General features: G+C 46.8%; 8 protein-coding genes across 8 annotated transcripts; 3 read left to right on the top strand and 5 right to left on the bottom strand.

The window, feature by feature from the left end:
- Positions 1 to 13: 13 nt before the first annotated feature.
- Positions 14 to 1,913, bottom strand: FPSE_09930 (uncharacterized protein; the record flags this gene model as incomplete). The annotated part of the gene is made up of 5 exons (XM_009263047.1): positions 14 to 114; positions 202 to 222; positions 358 to 1,036; positions 1,091 to 1,477; positions 1,527 to 1,913. 5 exons carry the CDS (start codon positions 1,911 to 1,913, stop codon positions 14 to 16), a joined length of 1,575 nt encoding a protein of 524 aa, XP_009261322.1.
- An 891-nt stretch (positions 1,914 to 2,804) lies between these two features.
- On the top strand, positions 2,805 to 4,533 carry FPSE_09931 (uncharacterized protein; the record flags this gene model as incomplete). The annotated part of the gene is made up of 2 exons (XM_009263048.1): positions 2,805 to 3,759; positions 3,812 to 4,533. The coding sequence occupies 2 exons, from the start codon at positions 2,805 to 2,807 to the stop codon at positions 4,531 to 4,533; spliced, it is 1,677 nt and encodes a 558-aa protein (XP_009261323.1).
- Positions 4,534 to 4,958: 425 nt separating this feature from the next.
- FPSE_09932 (uncharacterized protein) lies at positions 4,959 to 6,129 on the bottom strand (the record flags this gene model as incomplete). The annotated part of the gene is made up of 2 exons (XM_009263049.1): positions 4,959 to 5,100; positions 5,159 to 6,129. The coding sequence occupies 2 exons, from the start codon at positions 6,127 to 6,129 to the stop codon at positions 4,959 to 4,961; spliced, it is 1,113 nt and encodes a 370-aa protein (XP_009261324.1).
- Positions 6,130 to 8,102: 1,973 nt separating this feature from the next.
- On the bottom strand, positions 8,103 to 10,488 carry FPSE_09933 (uncharacterized protein; the record flags this gene model as incomplete). Its single annotated transcript, XM_009263050.1, has 3 exons — positions 8,103 to 9,674; positions 9,817 to 9,915; positions 10,486 to 10,488. The coding sequence occupies 3 exons, from the start codon at positions 10,486 to 10,488 to the stop codon at positions 8,103 to 8,105; spliced, it is 1,674 nt and encodes a 557-aa protein (XP_009261325.1).
- A 3,116-nt stretch (positions 10,489 to 13,604) lies between these two features.
- Positions 13,605 to 15,250, bottom strand: FPSE_09934 (uncharacterized protein; the record flags this gene model as incomplete). Its single annotated transcript, XM_009263051.1, has 2 exons — positions 13,605 to 15,061; positions 15,112 to 15,250. The coding sequence occupies 2 exons, from the start codon at positions 15,248 to 15,250 to the stop codon at positions 13,605 to 13,607; spliced, it is 1,596 nt and encodes a 531-aa protein (XP_009261326.1).
- Positions 15,251 to 17,054: 1,804 nt separating this feature from the next.
- Positions 17,055 to 18,189, bottom strand: FPSE_09935 (uncharacterized protein; the record flags this gene model as incomplete). The annotated part of the gene is made up of 3 exons (XM_009263052.1): positions 17,055 to 17,921; positions 17,973 to 18,122; positions 18,178 to 18,189. The coding sequence occupies 3 exons, from the start codon at positions 18,187 to 18,189 to the stop codon at positions 17,055 to 17,057; spliced, it is 1,029 nt and encodes a 342-aa protein (XP_009261327.1).
- A 564-nt stretch (positions 18,190 to 18,753) lies between these two features.
- FPSE_09936 (uncharacterized protein) lies at positions 18,754 to 19,959 on the top strand (the record flags this gene model as incomplete). The annotated part of the gene is made up of 1 exon (XM_009263053.1): positions 18,754 to 19,959. The coding sequence occupies one exon, from the start codon at positions 18,754 to 18,756 to the stop codon at positions 19,957 to 19,959; it is 1,206 nt and encodes a 401-aa protein (XP_009261328.1).
- Positions 19,960 to 20,739: 780 nt separating this feature from the next.
- On the top strand, positions 20,740 to 21,653 carry FPSE_09937 (uncharacterized protein; the record flags this gene model as incomplete). Its single annotated transcript, XM_009263054.1, has 4 exons — positions 20,740 to 20,894; positions 21,058 to 21,115; positions 21,373 to 21,501; positions 21,630 to 21,653. 4 exons carry the CDS (start codon positions 20,740 to 20,742, stop codon positions 21,651 to 21,653), a joined length of 366 nt encoding a protein of 121 aa, XP_009261329.1.
- Between the last annotated feature and the right edge of the window lie 3,036 nt (positions 21,654 to 24,689).

Below are 24,689 nucleotides of genomic sequence, written 5' to 3'. Positions count from 1 at the left end.
TGTAGGACAGTTACTAGAAGTGTGGGAAAAGCTGCAACCATTCGGGGGACAAGAAAACGCCAACAGGTTCCCGACGCAAACATATAAATGCTTCAACGATAATGAAAACACGCGCTAAAATACTAAGTATAGTAACAATCCAGCCAAAAACTATAAACAAACTCATCAGCGGGCTTGACGCATTGGATAAGTCCCTCCTACCTTCGATTCCTCCCCAGGCTCCTATACGGGTGATAATTTGGGAGGTTATGGTACTACAGCCTATCAGTGCAATGCAGCTGGCCATCCACAAACAACTCTCCACGTATGAAGGAAAGGTCTGATTCCGTATGGATAGATGAGCACCACCATACATACCACAAAGGGTAATGACAAGCACTAGGAACCTCCAATCCCGGACCGTAAGGTCCTTTTTGTCAAACACTCCTTTTCGATGTTTTGCGTAGCGTGGTCTTGATGGATCCTCTTTGTGCAAGTGGAGGATTGACTCGGTCTCCCAAAATAGTCTCTGCCAGTCGGTAACCCAACCCGTAGGCTCTAGTTCATTCGTTATTGGAAGGAACAAGACTTTCTGTTCAGGAACACGAGCTTGCGTCTCATTGCTCCGATAAAAAGGCTGCATAACAATTTCCTCGATCAGCCGTCCTCGGTCATCGTGAAGGTATTTAGTTAAGATGGCGTTCCAGCGGTTCAGGAGTTCAGGTTCCAGTGTGATCGAGATGCCTGTAGGTTTGGCTTGCGGATAAAGGTAGTAAGTGGAAGATTCGTATTCTTTATTCACTTTTGTCGCGGATAGCGCAAGACCTGTTGTTAAGATATCACCCTCTCTCATAACCACTCCTGATCTAGGTTCGATCCAACGCATTTTCGACCCGTTTGAGTCCATTGGCGGAGGTTGTTCTTCATTCTCCCTTGGTGGGAAAAGCGCCATATTGCACGAGATATCAGCATAGAAATGCTTCTGCAGCATGCTTGCAAGTTCGCATTTGAAGCCCTCTGTTGGTGCTATGATTGCCTCCTGGACATCCAGTGGTTTCTAAAATTTGTTCAGCATCGAGGCCGATCGAAGAGTCAAGAGGGAAGAAAATACCTTGAACCAGCAAACATAGAGAAGAACGGCACAAGCAGCATGGATGACCGTATGGATTTCCAGCAGAGACAGAGGCAGGTTGCTGATACGTCTCGCTATACATTGCGTGACCATCCAGAGAACTTGTATCAGTACAAGAGCCTTCTGAACCGGGTCGGCTTTACTCTTGTCATCAATATCTTGCTCCCGGACTTTTATCCAGTGACCATGCTCAGCGAGCCAAATTATGGATGCTGGGGCAGATCTGACAGAGCGTCTGTCTAGACTAGTCCTATTGAAGTAGTCCCGGTAACGAGTGCTTAGATCTCCGAGCGAGAAGATGTCATGGACGTCGAAGCGAACAGCTCCCATCACGATGAAGAACGCATATTTGAGGTTGATCTCGAACTGTAAAGTTAGCCAGGTCTGTTATTCAGGTAATTGGGCCAATCCGTACGTCTGCATCAGGTTTCCGGCCGGGCGACTCCTGCTGTTTTTTCCTTATCTTTTGAAGCTCTGATTTGAGGATCCGAGCGTAACGAAGTTGTGTTGCGGCAACGAAGACTGCCAACTCAGGTGCAAAGAGTGTGATGGCGACCCATTTTGTCTTTTGCCAAAATAAGTGTTGCCATGTCTTTTTCTTGGGAACATCGAGGTGCAGAGCCGTGTAAATACACGCGACGAGGGTCAAGACGCAGCTTTGCAAAATTTCCGATGTCCCTCGCACGTTGGGAGTACTAACCCACGGCGGAGCAAAGAGTGTGTTGATCTGGTCAGTTCCATTGCTAGTCAAAACAGAAATGTTAAACGGCTTAGTGACTGCAGTCGAGTTGAAGCCTGCCATAGTTTGTTCAGTTTGAATCTGAAAACACTCAGTAGAAAGGTAAGAAAGTACAGATGTGAAATTGAAGTTTTGATTTAGATCCTGGTTTTGAGCTTTCATATACCTCTCTGTCAATGAGCCTACTGGTAGTAAAATGGTTCTGATATGTCTGAAGCTGGTGTTCAAGGTTACGTGAACTGTGACACACAGCCCAATGGGTCTTTTCAATCGGCTTTTGAAACATGAGGTTCCGGTATCGTGCAACGATACGTAAGTTTAGGAACTGTTATTTTCCGTATTGAAAAACTACACATCAGCTTTGAGGCAGCAGAAAGCTTGATTGCGTTATCAGGGGTGAGGCAAGCCAGTTCCTCTATGGCACTTTTGTTATGAATATTGTTTTCTTCGGATTGAATCAAGTCGGGTTCGACAGGTGCACGAGAGATTGTGAGATGTTGTACCCTTCGTTTCCGTTTGATCTCCGAAACAATGCATGGATGATATTGGCCGAGTGCTTCATATTGATAGGCGGGAAGCCAACCTCGGACACAGCCTCGGGGCTACTACACAGGATATATTCCACCCGCATTCTTTTATTAGCGTCAAGGCCGGAATATCAGTAACGTTGTTTCGCCAAATATGAGAAAAGGATGATACACACCGAGCCAGGTAGCTGCTGCGCAAAAGCTCCGGGTCGATGCATTTGGAGGGTTAATCGAACTGTGCAAAGAACAAGATGACCAGTAATTACCCGTCTGGATCTTACTCAGGAGCTTGCCTGCTTGATCGCACTTGCCTGTGTTGATTTATACGCCGTTGACATTTTGTGACGTCAACTCATCACGTGGTCTTACGTCGCGATATCCATCGCACACTCGATGGGATCCTCACAATGTCAAGCCTTCATTTGAAATGGACTGTATATCAATCGAGATTCTATCTTTAATCGCATCAGCTGTCGCATCATCCGGACCACAAATTGACCTCGACAAAGCCTACGATGTGTGGGGTCTCCATGACAAACCCAAGTTCCCAGGAAACGGAAAACCACAAGAGAATTCTCTGGCTCCATATGCGGCAGTTTCTCGCGACTGGCAACTCGCTTTCGAGCCATTCACGTTCCACACACTTGTTCTCTCACCAAAACGGATATTACAGGCCGAGAGACAAGGATACCTCACTCGGAGACGGCTGAAGTATATCCGGAACATCGCTGTTCCTATCACATTCCCTCTACCGTGGCCATGGGACGTTCCAATTGTTTTCTCCCAAGTAGGAGAATGGCCTCCACCGTCTGAAGCAGAGGATTACAAAGTTCCAAAACTAATCGAAGACGACGAGTCCGTTGACGAAGACGAAGCTGCCTGGCAAGACGTCGAAAAAGTCGACGAAGACAAAGACATGGGCGGTTATGGTTTTTACTCCGACGAAGATGACGAGCTACAACCCCCAGAAGAAAGAGGGTACGACAAACTATTCACGTCAATCATCAGAGCACTTTTTCGGATATTGAGAATGGCCCCTGTGCAAGAAAACGGGCATCCGTACATCGATCTACGGCTTGGTTTTCCGGTTCCTAGAGAATATGGATGGTGTTTTGCAGATAACATTGAAGAACCAGAAGCCGAGCGTATAGAGGCGGGTTGGTGCAAGGCTCTCTATTTCGATCTGGGTCTCAGTAAGGATGATCTGCCAGAGTTGCCGGTGATAGCTTCATGTCGTTTTGATCTTGTTTCTTGGAGCCTCTTTATCACGCCAGAGGCAGCCTGCACAATAGCCAGCAAGATGCCACATCTCCGAAGGGTGAAAATGTATTTGAGCGATATGGAGAGCAAGAACCCGGCCCTGAGAATCGAATTGAGAGAAGGTGAGTCACGAGCTGTAAGCCGATGGTCTCTCGTATTTGCTAAGCTTTGTAGGCTTTGCAAGGTCGTTGTCTTTGATACCACAAACGGTGTTTGATTTCGAGGTGCACTACCCTAGACGAATTCCTCGAGACCATTCGTATACTGCTACGAGTATCATACCATCAAGTGAAAAACACGATTTTCTCAGCCAAGCACTCTTCAACTTCTCGCAACGAGAGACCTTGATACGATTTTCAGCAAAGGGGAGCTTTGATCTGAGCATTATGGGAGCATCCGAAACGGTATCTGCAAGCCCTGGTTGGCCAAAATTGGAAACCTACGAGATTGGCTTACTGGTCGTCACACCGGCTGGACAGTGGCTAGCTGTTCCTTTCACCGACAGACCCAATACCGATGATTTCCGAGACGAACGATGGGGTGCACCTAGTGAAAACCCGAGGAGCTGCCTCTCCATGTTCGACACCAATGAGTTTAGAGGTCCGATTGACGCAGATTACGCCCATCGTCTTCTGTGCACTGCAGGGCGAGCAGCATCACGCATGCCCCGTTTAAGAAGGATGGACATTAATGTTGGTGTTGTTGGTGGGTACAAAGTATGCTACACAAGCAAGAGAGTCAATCCGTGCATGAGAATCGTTGGGAAGAAACTTCAAGCGCCCACTGACGAGCTACTGCATGTCTGGCGGCGGGTGGCTCAAGAACGTGATCAACAATTTTGTCTTGAATGGAGAGACACTGCCAAAGCGAATAAGAGAAGGGAACTTTTCAGTTGAGCTTGAAGCTTAAATAAAGACTTTTGCAGAGCTTAGCTGCCTATGTAAAAAAGAAAATGGTGTATAATGACAAAGGGTATCAAAATGTTTGCTGTTCCAAATGACGAGGGTACCGTAGTTCCCCTTCCAAATTGCATGTTTCCTGAACTCCTCCCAATGATGTAAATGTTTTGTGTCGCCGATGTTATTTGCATTCCATAGAGATGCCCTTTGTATAATGAGGCGTCAACTCTCGTGGAAGTTCCAATGGATAATAATAGTCAGTTCCAAGACTGACATAATTGATACCAAGTTGTGGTTGTGGACCTGGATTTAGAAAGTCACGGTACCCGCAACTCAAGCGCCTATGACGGGGACGCAGAATGAAACAGCCTCAACAGAGGCGGCCCAATGGCAAGCCTGTCAGGTTTTTGCAATTCTGAACCTTATGCGACGGGCGCGACGTCGAAGGCTCCGGCAGTGGAAAACGCCTTTTGAGCGGTCAAGGGCTTTTTGCTCATGTGGCTGTCGAACTTATGCGGGCGAGGCGTTATGTGTAAACTTTGTTTTCTGTCGGGAGAAAAGTTCCTAAATTTTTGTTAGAAACAATTGAACAAATTGAATGGTAAAACAAAACTCACAGTACGGTGTTAAAAATTGTAGCGATTTGGTCCTTTTGCTGTAATCCAATCGCGGTGGTGCATCGTCATCAAACTTGTGCTCGCCGTTCAATTGCATGGGAACATCGCTGGTAGAAGGGTTCTGTCCGACCGATTGACATTCTGTGTGTGAAGAGTCCGGGGGTGGTGTGCTCTCTGGCTCGCCGACCATGTGCATGCAATTGCAGTCGCTGTGCTGCACCAGCAGAAGCAGCTTGTTGAGCACCACGAACTCCATCTTGAGCTTTATGCTGTACACTACAGGCTTGTAGGTGGTCTGTATGTTGAAGTGGCTCATGTACTGCGTTACTATGAGGCTCAAGTCGAGAAGGATGACGAGGATGTTGACCACCACGAGGTACCGTATCACCTTGCGCTCCATGGCTTTTCGGACGGCAAAGATGGGTTTTAGGCCGCGCGCTGTTTCCCAGATGTACAGGCCTGAGATTATCGTTTCTTGAACGCAGAAGCCTGCTAGTTGAATGCGTTCGTAGACGTTGAAAGATCCAATAAAGAGGTTCGAATGTGCGGTGTTGCTGCCGAGAAAAAGAACCGTCGTGGGGACATGGAGAATGAAGAAATTAATAATAATCATGTATAACACCCATCGCGTCTTGGATTTATCCTCGACGATGAGATGCAGTCTCGAGTAGAGAACGACGGACTGGCCCGTGACCATGCCGTACCATCCAATACACGTTAAAACGCAGAGCAGGAAGTTGGGCCCCAGGCTGTAGTACCGCAACAGGACGACGATGGAGTGGAGGATTATGCCGAGGGTGGCGACCATCATGCTGCAGAAATAAAGACCGTCGTGGCGCTTGAAGCGGGTGATGAGGGAGATGAGGATCTCGAGGCAGTTGTAGAGGGCGATGGCGAAGAGGCCGGCGATGGTCATGTTGACGGCGAGGGAGACACCCTCTATGGGCCCCGTTTCGCCGGATCCACGAACCGCCATGTTCAAGGTGTCGTTGTCGGACCTACACCGGTCATGACCAGATTGTAAAGGTCGAGTTTACTGAGGGTGAGAAGAAGAGAAAAAGAAAATAAGCAAATTAATTATGTCTCGGTAGTCCGGGCAAATCTCATTTCGTATGTCTCTTGTTAGCTGCCCTAGAATCAAGGATTGGCAGGTCTTGGCGATAAGATCTGATGAAACGTTGGGAGCAAGGAAAGGAAAGGAAAGTGATTGAAAAGAAAGTCGGAAAGGGTGGGATGCTATCTATCAGCCTGGAAATGTTACCCTAATTATGAAGATCATTGCAAGGCAGGGAAAGCAGCGCGTCATTTTCGGGTATTCGTATATTGTGTATTTGTACGCATCAAAAGCAGTTAATCAATCGTCATGATCCTCCCCCCTGCATTTGGTAATGCATGGATACTTCCGCTAGTGTCGAGGTAAAGACTGAGGAGTACACCGAACCATGATTCAAGCAATCTGAGCCCAGGCCCTACCTAACGGATCGAAGCTGTAGTGGCCATCCGTTTAAGTACGGAGGTAAATTGCAGGGATGACAAAACGTGTGTAATACCGTCTGTAACCAAAGCAATGGTCCATAAGGATATCGCCATAATACTACTCCGTAATAAGCTCGGTCACAGATCTGGAATACCGTAATACCACCCAATTAACAAATTGTTTCAAAGCCAAGCCGGCACCCAAGGAAAATATCTTACATTCCTCGGTTTCCAATGGCATGGCCACGGGTCGCCCTCTCTCCCGCCTCCCACCTCCCACCTCCCACCTCCTGAGTCTAAAAAAGACCAGCCCGCGCCAAGCGCCCCTGGAGACGATCTCTCTTGGCTCCGGAGCCATCCCAATGCCAAGCTGAAACTATTCTGTCATCAACCTTGTCGCGGCCCATCCGTTATTTCTACCAAAACATGAGTTGTCATTATTTTGCAAAAATTAAATACACAAAGTTGGAAGCTGTGAATGTCACCAAAACAAGAGCTGAATGCTCCCCTTGCCAGGGGGGTCCGCAGTTTAGAGTTTAAGGATAAACAGGTAACAGGTTGCTACAGGATTAATCCATGCCCTCTGTATCTGTAGCATGTGGTAGATGTCCTATTGGTGGTAAGACGATGTCTCAAAATGACATTCATGTGAAGCACAAAAACGAGTGAATGGTCACAACTATCGGCGCATACTTTAAAATGACTCGCGATAGTAGTCTTTAAACTTTATCGTATGTCTCAAGCGCCCGGGAACCCCAATTGGTACGGTACTACGGATACTACTACCTGTTAGACTAGGTAGTGCTTGGGTCGTACCACTATGAAACTTCAATTCATTATGATCTGGGGTACTCCTTATCAAAACGGAGGATTAAATGATATCAATCTACGCAAATCAATATCCCAGGATCTTCCCATCGAGCAATGACCAGCACCATCTCCAACCCCAGAGTTTGGAGCGCCCGTAAACCCGACGCTTGTGTTTCTCTGGCCAAGCCACCAAATGTCACCGCCCATCAAAGACAACCCTCCGGCCGAGATTAGCTGATATTTTAAAAGACAAGTGCTGTGCTGTAGAGCCCCTAGTAACGTATGGTATATCCACAGTTTCTCCGCTGCGCTTCCCTTCTCACGATTCAAATCGGCTGCTGTAGCACCAACTACTTGATTCGCAAATACGCCTACGCTGTAGTTTAAAGTTGGATCGTTGTCTAAACACGGGTTGATTGATGAAATATGATCCGCGAGCACGCTTTGGCCACCGAGTGATCCCGTATCTGCAACGTAACTCATAGATCTCGACTACGGTCCATGTTAGTGGCAAACTCTATCGACCGTTCTGGCAGGTCAAACAATGTGGAGATTGGCGCTGCTATTATCAAATTTGGTTGCGTTTCACTGAGAGGCTGAATACAAACTGAACCAAACACACTAGGGTGAAAAGAAGCAAATAAAAATGTACGAATTCAAACCTTACAAAGCCATCATGTAGTAATATCTATTCCCCTTGGCCTTTCTCTGCCGTATCTTACGGGTCCCATCAGGCAAAACCTCGACATATTCATTCAACCCTGGTAAATATCCAGCCTCTTTCTTCTTCTGTTCAGCTATCTTTTCAGCTTCTTTCTCTGCTGTAGTGGGTGGTCTCGTAGGTAGAGGGATTTGGCGTTTGCGTGCATCTTGGACGGCAAGGTAGAAACCTAGATCGTCTTGTATTTGGCGGATTTGCTCTGAAGATAGTGATGAAAGTTGTTTCTGAACCGTATCTTGTGGCACGGCGGTAGTCGGAGAGGATGGTACCGATAATGATTGGGCGTGATAAAATTCTGGGACATCGTCTCGGATTCGTTCACAGATCCAGCAGCAACAACACTGGCTGGACTCAAGTGCCTCGTCTTCCCCATCCAAAATTATTTTCAAATCCTCTTTTGAGCTGGGTTCTCCCTTGTTCCTCCTTATCTCCACCAGGAAAGCCTTGTACTGCCTTGGAAACAGGCGATGTGTCCTCCAAAATAATTGAACGCCAAAGGACAAACTTTCCAACACATCATCCTCAACAACATTAGGCTCTCGGAGGTGAAAGTCTAGATACTCCCCGCCTGCACGACCCAGGGATCCATGCAAAGCAGGCGAACGTATCCAAAGTCGCTGATGAGATTCATTGATAAACTTATCGTGCTTCTTGACTTCACTGAAGAGATCTGTCTTGAATGAGACTTTCCCGGAATCAGTGTAGGCTGGGGGGCTGTCAAGATATGTCAATATATCGCAGGACTGGGATGATAGATTTCTGAAAAGGTTCTGAGCGGCGCGGGGTAGTTCATATTCCATCTTGTCCATATCGATAATATCGCGTATAGCTGGCCAGGGAAAGCACAGATTCTTGAGACGTGCAACATTGCTACCATGAGCTTGGCACGCAGTATCGTAAACATCCGTGTTGAGCATCAAAGAATACCACACAAGAAGTATATCCAGAGGTGGGAGGTAATCTTTTGTAAGTTGGAGGGCAACATGGCTACCAGCATGATGAGAATAAACACTGGCATGGTTTAACACCATATCAATGTTATCCCACCAAGCCATGAAGCGTGTGACAGCCAACTTGATAAGAAAATCCCATCTTTGAGATTCCGGCAATGGAGCAGTTTCAGAAGATAACCCTCCTGTAGACTTCTCATTGTACGATGGTGGTTGGACGACACTGACGTCAAGAGCTCTGGCGCTGGCTCTCAAGTTGCGGAAACACTCGAGCAATGCGAGATGTACAGCAGCATGGCTGGCATCGGGATATGCCAGCAGTGTCTCAACTCTAACAGGCTCAAATTCAGTCGGAATAGAGAACACATTGGCAAAAACCTTTGGATCGGGAATTATCGTCGGCTTCGTTCCAGGTTGGGTTGATGTTACGTAGGTAGATGGAAGTTTCCATTGGTGTGGATCGAGATGTGATTGGTCCTGTGTCTGTTCTGGGGCTTTCCCTTTGGCATTATTCCGAAGACGAGTAAAGAGATTCATGTTATCAAAGGTAAATAAAGTTGATATCTGAAAAAGAAAAAATCAACAAGAAGAAAACAAGTTTTAAGTTTAAGATGCTGTTCGCCTGGCGTTTTGCCTAACAGAGGCGCGGCTGGCTCAGCCCCAAAGGTCTTATTGGCTAGTGTAGTGGTGTCGGTCACGTGCATACCCTCAACGACAACAACAGGACAACCAGTTGTAGATCTCCATCTTGAAAGGGGAATGCATCCAAAAGATCTAGACTTGGATTATTGATATTCCCTTGAACCTAGATACTATTAAATAGTAGATTATCCAGGAGTTCAATGGACAATCCCATTGACTCATCATATGTGGCCAGCATGAAAGCATTGCTAGAGCTGATCATGATGGGGCAAGAGGTATTTGCCTACTAGCCCCGTGTAAAGAATATCATCATGTCATTGGAAAGTCTGGTATTAATAAAGGTACTTACTCACTGGGCTTGTACTTACACTACGTGGACCCAACAACGTAGTTGAGAATTCAAGAGTGTGTCAACATTCTCATCAACGCCATGCGCGGAATCTGCGAAACAGGCGACGAAGCTGGCTCAGGCCTATTGAGGACCTACGGGACTTGTTTTGATGGTTGTCGGGATGATCGCTGGAATAGTGATACGGGGACTTGTTCCCCCATGGGAGAGGTAATCGTGATTCGAGGAATTGAGTCCATTGAATAACAACCCACAATAGCAACGGCGACGGAGGTAGCGAGCCAATGGAAATATGCGTCCGAGTAAATTAAGGGACGCCATCTGATGTTCATCATGCAATCACAAGGCTCAAGGTAGGCGGAGGCGAAGGACACATGGACTAACCATATTGACATGGGATACATCTGGGTGGCGCGGGCAGCATTTGTACGGATGGCCTGGCGTAACGGTCAGGGTCCTATGTTGTGGGTCTTGTAGACATTTGGGTAGGCCAAGTAATCCAGGCAGACTGGGTTGTCCGTAGTGCCTTTACGAGCGAGTTCATTAGTATCGTGGGAGGGAACCAAACTGTTGTTGTGATAGAGACAAAGTGTGTAAGCGTGTATGAGGGCGCCATGAATAAAGTAAACAATTTGGGACCGATCACTTGTACTGTACGCTTAGTCGTCCAATTTCTACCTCCGATACACGCAGGTATAGACGAGATTCCCACTTAGTTGGACTTATATAGGCCCTCGCGAAAGTACGGTCAACTTCAATCCTGACAAACCAAGATGAGCCCCGATGCAATAGTCACTGGGATACAGAATCAGCGAATAACATCTCTACTATGTGCCAGCAAAAGCACCACTGAACATCCACCAGCTCATAGCCAGTCCATTCATTACAACACGTCACATTCTAGATCGATACCACGTTCTTGACTAATGAGCCAAAATTCAAACTTTTATAAAATCCAAGATTATAATTGAAAGACGGAGTGGCAAGTGAAACGGAGAGCTGAGACGCCTGGGTGAATCCGTGGGCTGAGGGGATGGCATACCATAAGGTAACCCTAAAACACCCGATTATCCATACTGCACAAATCTCTGATCTTTTCCAGTACCAGTTCCTTCTCCACAGTTGAACTTATTTTCTTATCCTTATCTTGTCACTCCTGGGCCAGATGCTTCTATTATCGAGGTTAGAGTTGAGGCCACAGCTTGGCGAACCCCTTTGCTGATATCTCATCTCTGATTGGTTTTCTCCATCTGGGAGATGGCAAGCCAGGGCTGCTCCTCATCCCCTTTCTACCACTCGAGGCCCCGTGGGACCTTTAGTTGAGTTTATTTGATGCGCCTCGGACAATTATGACTTCGGTCTTGGTTTCTCCGACCCAACAAAATATTGACTTTACATCTCCTAACACTGAGGCATCTCACTCACTCACACAAAGCTCTCAAGGTCTAAAAGAATTACAAAATTTTCCCTTCCATGTCTTCTCATTCTTCTGCCAAATCTTTCTTCTCATCCCTTGTCCTCTCCTTTTCCGGAACCCCTCAGCATCGTCGCAAACACCATTCAAGATGGTATTTCCTGACCAACAACAGTAAGCGGCTCAAGTCTTCATTGCCTGTCCTGTCTTATATCTGGCCGAACACTTCTAACAGCTATTTCTTAACAGAATGTTTGCATTTACGACCACGCAATTGCTGTATACGGCTGTCTTATTCCCAATCATGACTCTTGTTTTCTACAGGGGCTTTTACAACGAGCCTCAGGTGGGACAGGAGGTCGCGGAACAGGCCACTGCCTCTCTGAAATAAGTCCTGCGACCAATCGCTCTGACTTTGAAGATGCAGACCCGGGAGAAACTTCTATGTGATTCGTTTCTTTGCTCTTCTTTTGTGGCCGGATTTGCCTAATCAGAACTCACCAAAGACAAACTTGGCCCTGACAATTTGGTGGTGGTACAACTTTAAAGACAATATTGAGTTCTCCATCGCTCTACAACAAGAGTCATACAAAGTAGGGCACAAACGCAACCTTATTCTCGCACAATACAAAAGCACTGCTCAGCAGCCCACGGCTTCTTCTTTCAGCACAACCTAGAAGATACCACAATACCGACTCCACACTTATCTCTTCCAACCACGAATATTCCGACTCCGACAACCCCCAAGATACAGATTGTCGTGAAGGATCACTGATCCAGGCACCCAGAACAAAAGGCAGATAATGGAATACTGTTACAAATATACTTCTTCAAACTTGCACCGATGTCGTGATGCAACAGGCCGACAGGGCTGCACAACCCAGCCAGACGAATAATCGCTGGTGAACCCAAACAATGATCCTTCTATCACACCCTCGCCACACAGCAGTTCGTCGTTGAGCCTATCACTACTGGCAAAAGCAAAAGAAAAAAAGGATAGAGTCTGGGTTCGAACCGGCAAAACGAAGAATGGCCGAGGGAGAGTGGTTTTTTTTAGGTGGAGTTTGTTTGAGAGTTTGTAGGTTTTTTAGGTAGATACCACTCGGCCACTCTTCGTTATGAGTATGACAGCAATTTAGACATATATACCTTGCCTGGGGCGGAAATCGAGGCGAAGAACGACTTACCTTCAGCTGATCACAACAACAAAGCTGATGGACCACGTGCAAGGCTACTCGGTTAAACAAAATAGCGCATCGTTTCCCTTCAATTAGATAGTGAAATCAAGGCTTTTAAAATCCTCTTTAGCATGCTCTATTATGGGAATAACAGCTGTTGATGACATCTCATCAAGGACTTGTGTGCATCAACCGACCGAAAAGAAGCGCAAAACACCAAAGCAACAAAGCCGTGATATCTTAAGGAATCAACAACGCCACGCAATGCACTCATACATTCATCCTTATATATCCTGTCGAATATAGGACACACTATCCGACTCCTATTGCTAGGTGCCGTGGAGACGAACGCCAACATTGAGCTTTATCAGTCCGACTTCAAGACATTGCCAATCTCCCACTTATTGACCACCCCGAGAACATATTCGTGGCAAACAATTAGATGTTCAAAAAACGCTCAATGGGCATGAAGGGTGGTATGTTTTATATGTTAAAGGAAGGAGAAGTGGAAGCCAGCAGCCGAGGAATGCCTTTGTATATGTGCGACTCATTCGTCGATCTAAACAGAGATATAAGCTTAACAGTTACTGTTGTTAAGCTTAAAATTATATTTAGATCGGTTATAAGACACTATCATATTCTTACACATAGAAAGAATAAGGTTGCTGTATGAATTGTATGGTATGACTGGTAGAGTGAGGGATGAAGTGAGTATTAGGTTTGAAGATCACAGAGGGCTACGAAAAACAAATGAGATTTAAATACAACTTCTCACATGTGTCACATAGCACTAAAACAAAATTGCCATAACCATATAGATATTATTAAAATGCAGAAGTCATGCAATCGCTAATTGAAACCCCCAAACTCCAATCTATCAAGTATATATGTACCTTTCGGTAAGAATGTGTCTAATTGCAAGAGCCAGTGGGAATGGCAATAACTGCCTGGAACTGCACGCCAGCAGTAGGGCTTCCGGCAAGAGCAATGTCGAACCGGATGTTGTTGTTGTTGATCTTTGTCTGGGCCTTGAAGGCGGTGTAACCGTTGGCCTTCTTGCCAGTGGCCTTGAATGAGACAACCTTGGTCTGGAGCTTGGGAACAATAGTTCCCTTTTGGTCAACCCTGTCAACAGCCTTGAGGGTCAGAGCGTTCTTTGCCTGGCTATCACGGACAACGGCGGCGATGGTCATGGGAGCGCCAGGCAGCTGGTCGGCGGCAAGGCAGGAGTCAGAGATCTGGTACAGGACGGTATCGTCGACTTTGTAGCCGTGGGTGCCTTGGTTGTCGTGGGACTTGCTGACCTTGGTAGACTTCTTGGTCTCCTTGATCCAGAACTTGGTGATACCGTTCTTGGCGTCAATGGTGGTGTCGAACTCAAAGTTGACAAACTGCTGGCCAGAGCCGAAAGTGGCACCTGACCGCCACATGGCCCTGTTAGTGGGAACGGTGGTCTTCTTGCCGTTGTGGCCCATGTAGACAAGCTCGACGATAAGATCATCACCATCACGGATCTTGTTGGTGGTCATGAGGCGGACGGAACCCTTGAAGACGATCTTGCCCTTGCTGTTGAGAGAAAGCTCCGTAACATAAGGCTTGACGTCGTAGGGGGAGATGACATCGCTGAGCTGCACGCTCTTGGGGACAGTGTCGATCATGCGAGCAAAGATATCGGCACACATGGTGTTAAAGCCCTGCTTGGTGGAGAGCTTCTTCATGGTAGCACGGTCGTTGTCGAAGATGCGCTTGTCGGAGTTGAGGGTGTTGTTCTTGGCAACAACGAGGGGGTTCTTGGTAGTTCCGTCGAGGTACTCGGTGACGACACCGTTGTGGAAGCTAGAGATGTCCTTCTGGAAAGGCACGGATGTGTCGTTGTTGGGGTCGGCCTTGATGCCAGTGACATCAGGGAAGTCGACGCTGTGAACACCACCGAGGGCGTGGCCACAAGCAACCATAGCAGTCATGTCCTCCTTGGTGAAGCCAGCCTTTTGGAAAGCGGCAAAGGTCTCCTTCAAGTTGGTGGAGGGCTCAGGGACACCGGTAGGTCCAGGCTTCCCGGCATCAATACGGCCAGCTCGGAAAGGGACGTCGGGGCCGTAGCATCCTCCGGTGGCAACAACGGTGCCGAGGGCGATGAGATCAGCAGCACTGGCACGCTGGTTGTAGAAACCGTCGAAAAAGCTGAAAGTGTTGTCCCAAGCTTTACCAGCGTTCTCAGCACGAGTGGTCTCCCAGAAGATGGAGGCGTCAAGACCTCCAGTGCCGGCCTTGGCATCGTGTGTGACGGCGTCGTGGAAAGCTGTTCGGATCCATTCGGCCGAGTTTTGTCGTCCGGGCTGGCTGTTGCCAAAGGTGCAAGTTACGAGAGCTGTGAACTGTTAATAAGAGATCGATTAACGACTATTAACCGCAACTTACCATCAGCGAATCCAAACTTGTTGTATCCGTCCTGGTTGTACTGGAGATCCTCAAGGTAATCAAACTTTGAGGGCCAGACAAGCTGCTTGGCAGCTGTGAAGGGAACGAGAGCAATAGCGACAGTGGAAGGGCCTTTCATGATGGGCTAAAGAGACAACGAATGTGAGTGATGAATAGAAAGAATACGATGAGGAAATATTACATTAACTATGACATATGAGCAGTCTTATACTAGATCTCTTCCAACATCCGCAAAGACTCTAGATCTAGTCTGTTTCATATTGGGCAGGCAATTTCGGGCTATACGAGAAAATGCTGTCTGGCAAAGTCCCACTCTGTAGTCTCAAGGTACGGACGGGCCGTGTGATCAACAAGCATAGGGTCCAGGCCAAGAGGAATACGAGTGGGTTTAGTGGTGAAAATGCGCTATTAAGACTGTCAGGGGTCAATCCGAGAACTCAAGGTGGGCCAATAGTAAAGACTTGATTATAACTTAATGCCTGCAAGTCAATGCCACTTAATCGTCTAATTTTAGCTGTCGGCTTGTCAGTGCCAGCCGAGACTTGTCAAAGCACTATACCTAATTCTACTCTGTATAGTCAAAATGATCAGAGGGTCCAGACAACTCGGATGGTGCCCCCTGCATGAAGTCAGAAAGTGCCCCTGTAAGCGAACTATACGTGGGTCATTCAGGGGCCAATCTAGACAGTGTTAAAGCGCAAGAAGTCACATACTATTATAGAGTACTGTCTGGATTAATAGCTACTTAGCCACTATAGCTATAGAAGGGTAACTACTATAGCTATTTGTCATTAACTGCTTGTTTTCCTAAAATAGAGCATGCTAAAGAGGATTTTAACGAGCCTTGAATTCTCTATCAGATTGAGGGGAACGGTGCGCTGTTTTGATCAACCGAGCAGCCTTGCACATAACCCCAGGCTGACAGTGGCAATCTGAGAGACAAAAGTATAATGAGTAGTTAATCGATAGAAGATCATAGCCAAGAAACCACAAGGCTGTATCATCTCATCTCATACAAACCATTCTTCAGCCTTGACAAAAGCTGTGAATCCATTGAGAACCGTTCTCGAAACACAAGTCATATAAAAGAAGCGGGCGTCCCATACTCTATCTTGTGCGCCTCAACCCTCAGATAAACAAGTACCGGGATGGAAATCTCTAGGTTCAAATGCCTAACTTGTCTGTTTTAGGTAAAATTCAATGGCTCGAATGGCACATCCTTATTTATGGATACGCTAGAACGTCCCGAGGCAAATCTAGAATGAAGAATACAGGAGATCCTAGTCCTCGCTTTGGCCGTCCGTCAATGTGCATGCCATAGGGTAAACAAACAATATGGCTGAACACTGAGAGTCAAGCTGAGTACTTCCAGCTTTTGAACTGGACATCAAAAGGGTATTCTCGGTATTTGGTCAATCATATCATAACTTGATGATAATTACAAAATTAGCAGTGTTGTATTGAATTGCCGGAAAAGGCAACTGTATAAAGTCTTACTCAAAAACCGTAAGGTTATCCGATAAACTCTTAAAATAATACCCGGACCTACATCGTAGCGATAGTCTCCACAAGGCCGAGAATGCGACGTTGTAGATCAACCATAAAAACCCGCCAATTGCTATTGGGCGGTTAAGGACAAGGATGCCAATCCCTCGTATCCAAAACTGGAGGTCGTTTAGATCACCCTGCACTGAAAAAGATAACGACTTTGTCTACACGGTTTGGCCAAGTACCCGGAATGGCCAAATGCAAACAGTTGGATATCAAGAAGCTGGGGTGATAGGTTGGACAATATCAGGTTTGATATAGATTTGGGTTGTTTGGTTGCCTCCGCTTTGATACCCACATGATCCAGTTAAGTCAGTATTGCTTGAAAGCTCAAAAAAGAAACATCTCGTATTCATTCTTCCCCAACACTCTATCTAACCCTCCAACGCCTCCCCATCTTTCAACTCATGGATGGAAACCAAAGGCCCCTTGGGAATAATGTCAAGATCATTCAACCCCAGGACCCGACGCCTCGCTTTTGAATACAGAATCTTGTACTGATCTATCCAAGTAGAAGTCGTGCTTTTGAACGTCCCGTAAGTTCTGACACTGTCATCCCAGTAAAGCCTTCTCATCCACAAGTGTAGGTTGGGATAATGGTCCCGGATGGTACCCAAGTTGCACATGAAGATCGGAACGTAAGCGACATCAAAGCGAATAATAGTCGGGTATAGACAAAGGTCTGCTTCAGTGATATGTTCGCCCAGCAGGAATGGGCCCTTGTCGAGGACTCTTTCCAGACGATCGAGCGATTTGAAAACTTTGTCGACGTTTTCTTCGTAGGCGGCTTGTGACATTGCGAAGCCCGTCTTGTAGACACCGTTGTTGACAGTCTCGTAAACCCACTCATTCAGCTCATCGATTTCTTGTCGCAGATGTTCTGGGTACAGACCACCTCCAGGCCTGTTGATTTCGCGACGCTCCTCGGGAAGGATGTGATCAAATTCGGTGGAGAGCATACGAACAATATCGCTAGACTCGTTGCTCACCATGGTATGAGTCTTTGCATCCCACAAAACTGGCACGGTATATCTTCCCTGATAATTTGGGTTTGCCTTGAGATACAGCTGTTTTAGTGTATCAAAACCATAGAGAGGATCCTTGGGAAGGGATCCGTATTTAGCTGCTTCCGGGTTATCTTCAAACATCCATCCTTCTTTGCCCATGTGGAGCGAGCACATGTACAAATCGATCATGTCGTCGAGTCCTTTGAGACTCCTAACGATCATGGCACGGTGGGACTAGGTAGTTGTTAGAGTGATAGTCAAGACAGAAAATGGGAAGCGCCATACCCATGGACAACCTGGGCTGAGATAGAGAACGTATCGATTCTTCTCAGGTGGAAACTGAGAGCCTGGTTCATTAGAGATGAAGTGCCGAAAGCTACTCGTAGGGCGGATGAATGAGCCATCCTCGGTTGGCTTGAGCCTAATTTCATCTTCCTTGAACGCTGTTAGTCTAAAGAACCTTAATGTAGAAGGAAATGCAATGACTGACATGATCGCCCATAATGCCTCTGTGTGTGTTCTTTCTTAAGGTAGAATAGTCGAGGGCAAAGGTGAAGCAAGGGTTCGATTTACGTAGGATTTAAAAGGAAGATCGCAACATGCAAAGTTAATTATAGAAAAAGTATAATAATCAAAATGAGAAGGACACTCAGATACATGTCCAGCTCTGGCTCTGGACGGATATATATATGTGCTTACAATATTCGAATTAACAATCATGTCTTCCAGAGGAACCCCTCTGCACTTACTAATTCATAATTATTTCCCGCACGTAATGATGATCTGATAATGTAAAGGTTGGTACTTTTGATTGTTGATAATCAAGCAACTAAAGTCGGAAGGTCGAGTAAGCTCCCGCGCGGCACGGTGCGGCAGACGAAGGCTTCGGATCCGACGGTAACGAACCCCGGTGCTTGCCAGGGAATGAAGCTATACTGAGCACATGACCCAGTAATTGACCAATCACGGCGCCGCAGTTGCTGACAGATGACTTCAGCCAACTGTCAAGGCAGAAGCCGCCCTGCAACTGTCACATCACCTTCACACATACCCCCTTTACAATAATATGGAAGCTACATTCCCAAAGTTCCTAGATCTTCCCAAAGAGATCCAGATCCTGATCTGGGAAGCCGCCGTTCGCCCGTCAGGTGACCGCCATGTCCATCGATTCTCCATCGCCGGCTTCCCTCTGAGACATACAAATCGAAAGCACTTACGCTTAGAAAGGACCAAACGATTATCTGATGGGACTTCACGAGTCGTTTCTTGCTCCACCTTTACCGTACCTGCGGATGACGTAGAAGGAAATCTCAATGACTCTATCTATCTGTCAGACAGTGGTCTCTGGACCGCGTGCAAGGATTCACGCGATGCAATGGAGAGTCGATTCAAGAGGAACGAATGGTGGTCATATATCAAGTCCCCCCATCACCCAAAGCGCACAGCGATGGCCGGCGAATGCCTTGGTCAGGAAGGCACCTCACACACAGCGTCATACACGGACTATGACGGAGTCGTCAAACATATCACTATAGGCTACGACAGAGATCTGATTCATATAGATCCTCGTCACCTATGTAATATTGAGAACATCGACTGGTTTCATTCGTCGTATAACATATTTCAGCTGCCTATTCTCGATAAGAGGCTTGAAGTGGAAGGTGGCCCTATAGTCAAGCCTAGCTTTGTCGGAGAAAACATCGCACTGGACTACGACCGCTCCATATTGGACCAGTTCAGTTCACAGAAGGTGCACTACCGAGAAAAGGCACTGGAAGCGCGCTCTGTGGATTTGTTCGACATGCTCTTCTTTTTATGCGAAACAGCGCAAAGAAATGTCTGGTTTATCGACCATGGCTTGATACCAGCCCCGAACGCAGCTGTTAACACAGCGTCAGTAAGAGAGATCTTCCGGTCAGGCTACTGCATCTACACCGAAGTCAAGAGAGAAGACATAGGGGTACTATGGCTTCTCAGTGACTACGACAAAGCCCTTGACGACGAGAATCACACTGCATTCGACATGTTTCGCACTTTCGAGGAGGGTTCGTGGGAATTAGAAGATCCTTCGCGTTTGAGAGTGTTGGCCTGTCAGCCTGTACCTGGACGAAATGTCAAGCCTCGAAAGCCATGGGCGCTGCGTTGTCATGGGCATCCCTCATGCGAATTATGTAATGCGGATAAGCCTGTCCCGCGTGTTCGACCATCAACGATCGAGGGGTCGGAAAGTTCATCAGATATTTCCGAGTCAGATTTAATTTTGTTTGACTAGGTAAATATATGTACTATATGTATATACTTTAGGCGAATAAGCCATAAGACTTTAGGAGTGACCTTAGAGTCCTAGAAGATAGCTGCTTGAAACAAAGGAGATGAAGTGTAAGTTGGGCTTGGCTAGGGTCGCCTCGCACGTTGTCTAGCCCAAGACCTCATCTGAAATTTCCGACTTACCGTATAAGCGCTTGTTGGGCTTTGAGAAATCCAAAGAAGTTCTTTACCTTCGCATTCGGAGACAGGGTTCTCAATTGTCGATGGAGTTGAAAGTAACGTCACGAGTATCCAAGATCAGTGACTTGTTTATGACGTCCATAAATTAGACTGATAAGACAACATATAGGAGATCAGCTAGAGGTTGCACGACTCACTAATTCTTCCCTCGAGCAAGTAACGAACAGTGTTCCTAGGTAAGTATGCGTTGTTCAAGTGACTGATATGTCACAGGACCACATAAAAACTCATCGCTCGTATACGTGACTGGGAACCCCTTGTGTCTCTGTGTAATTAAGCAGACAGAAACGACAAGTGTATACCGGGTCGAGATGGGCACATCCTGGTATCGAAAACCCCTCCGTGATGTCCATTATTCCCGTGTGTCGGCACAGTGTATCTTGCTATGTCAAGGTATTTATATGCATCGTCTAAATGTCGTCCAAGTATTACACAGGTTCATCATCGATCTCGGTAACGCAGTGAGTGCCGTATTGCCGAATCTTGTGTATGTACTGCACAACAGCATGAGAAACCTCGACACAGCAGACTTCTAGGGTACATCATGGTTGTGCTCGATATCGATCGTTGGGTGACGAGACCCGGTACTCCAGCTTGGATCGGCAGCGGCACGAAATCTGGGCGGCAAGGAGAGGCTCAGATCGACATGAGACTGTGCTGGTTCTGCTTATTCGGAATCCTTCACATATTCCAGGTCTTGTCAGTCAATCGCCATCAGCCTTCATCGAAACCAAATAATAGAACATGTGTTTCTTCTTATTATTGCTGATTGCCAGAACGATACCGTAGAAGTTTAGTGTGTGACAGGCATGGAGGTACGTTGGGTATATAGTATAGCATCGGTAAGATATGATATCGACAGAAAGGACAAGCAGAAGCTTGGCTTGATATTTGGTCAATGGTCATGGATCAAATCGGAGGTAAGATAACCAGGAACATCGGTTGAAGTTCTTCGACATTTCAGGAGTAGAACGGGTGGATAATCGAGTGGGAAGGCTTGTGTTGCAAGCAACTGGCATGGTGTTGGATCAAGTCAACTGGTCTTCATTCGCTGCCATGATTCATGAAAAAGCAGAACGGGCTCCCTCAGCAAAACATACGTCCAAAAAGACGGAACAGAAAAGAAACTCCAGGACAAACGATTTGGAAGGAGTTGCTGGTAATAGAAGATTGATAGATTCCCTCGGTCCGGTTGTCCTCCCCTAACCGCGGCCCATTCGTTCGAGAACACAAAACCAACACTCAGCCAAACCAGCACGGAAAGATGCTCACTGTCACAGAAATCATTACTCAATGTCAATTCAAGGTATTTAATAACATTTTAAAATGCTAATATGATGAGTTAATCGATTATTTGAGCTACTGTAATGGAGTGTCGCTGAGAGTTGAGGACGGCAAAACATAAAACATGCCATAAGCTACAGTACTCAACAGGCTGAGTATTCCATCCATCAATGAGGCTGTCCAGTAAACAGCAAAACCTTCTGCTGGTAAAAGTAACTTCTGATAATTCTCTGGATTGGTCTCTAGTCCTAATCCCTGTGATTATGCTGGAGTCAGGTCAGGAAAAGAACACAACATACAGTCCATACTGGGAGCAAAAAAACCTCGGTACCAAAGCTCAGAGTGTCCCACTAAATACAAACATGTTGGTTGAAGAGAGTTGAACTTGCTCTCGGTCATCAACCGTCCGATATATGCAAGTCCAAAGCCTCGACTAGACAGACTGTGACATCTTCGCCCAGAACTTTATAGATGGTGTGAAGATTCTCATTCAGAAAGGGAAATCTGAACCGGGCTCCTGATTAGCGACCGAATCTCTGGACCCCTGACTTATGGCATGACTGTGGCTCTTGCTCTCGGTATACGGGCTTCCGCCGAGCAACGAGTAACGTGCGTGCATGAGGACCCCGAGGGATACCCCAGACTTCCCCAGGTTTCCCAACAAGTCCGTGGGGTTGATCTACTGTACCAACAGAGTAGCGACCCAGCTGCTATGTAGTATTGCAAAGTTTTGTTTCCCACACGGCAGTGAATCGTCTCACCCTCGGATCTGATGATGGACTCTGTCAGTCATGTTCGGAGCTTCGCCGAGTAAAGTATCATTGCCAAAGAAGTTGGTGTCGTGAAGACGATGAAACTTTTCTGAAGACCAAAGCCACATTTGCACAAGTCAACTACAAGCAGGAGAGAACTGAGTAATGTTGAGCATAGACTAGCATCTCGACTCCAACTAAAAGGTCAACTTTAGCCGCTCGGAGTGGCTTGCACTAAAACAAGGCAGCCATGATCCCAGAGTTGCAAGGTTGGCTTGCCACAGCTGAAACTGGGGTAAGAGGGTCTGGACAATGAAGACCGAAGTGGTGTGTGTGGGAAGAAGTCGTGGACAGTTTTGATCCCCGACGACTATCGGGGGTACCGTTGGATGGGATTACACGCAACAGAGTTTCGATCACTAATAAACGTTCCGCCAAGCTTAACGTCTGCACCGATCCATGTCAGTGTTAGTAATGAGGAGAAACTCTACGCCAAGATCCCCGCAATGTAGGGTAAAAGTCTGGGCTTTGAGACGGATAGCTCGGAGTATTTGGCAAGGCCAAGCATTGGCGTTGGAGGGATCATATAATTGTTGGAGAATGACCTGATGTAACAGTCGTCTGCAAAGACATGCAGACCCAACAGGATGGCACACGTTTGTGTGTGTTTACTGCTTATCTGCAGATTCCACATGTCAAAAACGTGGACAATACAACGGAACGAATAGCAAAGTGTCAGACACGATAGATGGAGGGTTGCGTCTTGGTCAGAGATAACAAAGACTGTATTAGCAGTGACATATCGACAAGCAAAAGCATCGACACGCATGTTGGAGTAGACACCATCCGACAACCCAATGACGAGTAGAAGGCAGAAAGAAGAAGCTAAAGAAGGATTAGTCTGATCATGTGCGGAATGAGTTGCAGTGAGAGGCAAAAAGTGCGGAATCAATGGTGGGTGATCTGACATGAATAAAACGTGGCTTTGGGAGCTTTACTTCAGGGCATGACGAGTGCTGATAGGATAGCGCTAAAGATGGTGTCATTTACTTGCTTTGGGGCGGCTAAAGCCGAAATAGACTAAGAAAGTAAAAACTCAGAAGCTTAGAGTCAGTTTGATGGAGTTTATTTCCCGGCTCAACTGTCAGTGCTGAATGTCTGGGGTAAAGAATGCGGAGCGACGGTGACAATACCGATGAGATTGAGGTTCAAGAGTGAGATTCCTTCGGTATTTGACTCATCCTCAGACCATTCATCCACAATATGGCCTCATGCTATGCATCCGAGATATGTACCCGTATCAGCTCGGCTCCTAACAAAACACCGGCGTCGAGGATCAGTGGACACTATTATCAAGCTTGACTCACTTCCAGAAAGAAACTGTCTATCATCCAATGCCATGTGATGAACAGAATTTGATATCTTTGTTCCCCGCTCAACAAAAAACACACACAGACGAAATTGCAACATCCGGTATCTTAGCCGGGATACGACACAACATGCGTCCCTGGTTAGAGTAGTAGTTGGTGCTGCGCCTACTGGGACAAGGGTCAACCCTTGTACTGTACTTTGTACTCTGCCCTCCATCTTGGTGTCTTTGGGGAAACAAGATCAAACTAGATTGTCGCTTCTCCAAGTTTAGGCGGTAAGAGGCGAAGAGAAACACACACTTGGAGAATGCTCTTTAGCCGAGGATAATATGACAAATGAACCGGACGTGCGGAGGTCTAATAGTAGCAACACCTCCAAATAAATGCACCAGTCAAGTGAAGCCATCGCCAGATGCTCACGCTGGGTGCTGCACAAAGGCTGACATTTACATCAATACCCCGTATTCTATTCAACAAGGCTTCCCCGGAATCTATTGACCAAATCTCTTCATCTTCCGTTTCCCCAGATTCTTTATTAGATGGGGCCATTTCGGGAGTCGACCGGTCCATGGAGACTCGAAGACGTCCCATCTTGTCCTCCACCAACATGTCCGTCTAAAACAGTGGTGGATAAGCCCTGGTCCCAGCCCCCTCAGGGCATCCATCCACTAAAGGCCCTTGTAAAAACAGACACGCAAGCGCCTAGTCTGGGGTTAGAGATTACTCTATTCTACCAACCACCATCACGACAATAACAATCTCTTTTCTCACGGAACTTTATCGCTAACGCTAACTATCTCCTAGCTTCCATCTCTAAACATCCAGACTTTTCCCCTCACTCATCACCCACCACACCTCTTATCCGTGCGGTTTGCCATGTGCGTGGCGTACCTCCCTCCAAGACTCAAGGAAGCTTAACTTAACAAATACCAAACTAGGTCAAAAAGAGACGTCTTCCATTGATCCGACATGAGCTACGGCTGCCACGATAGCCGAAGCCGTTGAGGGTAAGCCCCCTCCAATTTTGAGGCTCTTTGGGGGTGCTGTAGAGATGAAATCTTGCCCTGATGAATCTGACATCTCCTATC

The sequence above is a fragment of the Fusarium pseudograminearum genome, chromosome 2, assembly GCF_000303195.2.
Source record: "Fusarium pseudograminearum CS3096 chromosome 2, whole genome shotgun sequence".
Taxonomy (NCBI): Eukaryota; Fungi; Ascomycota; class Sordariomycetes; order Hypocreales; family Nectriaceae; genus Fusarium; species Fusarium pseudograminearum.
Note: the sequence above shows the minus strand (reverse complement) of the source record. Positions and strands in the feature narration are given on the sequence as shown.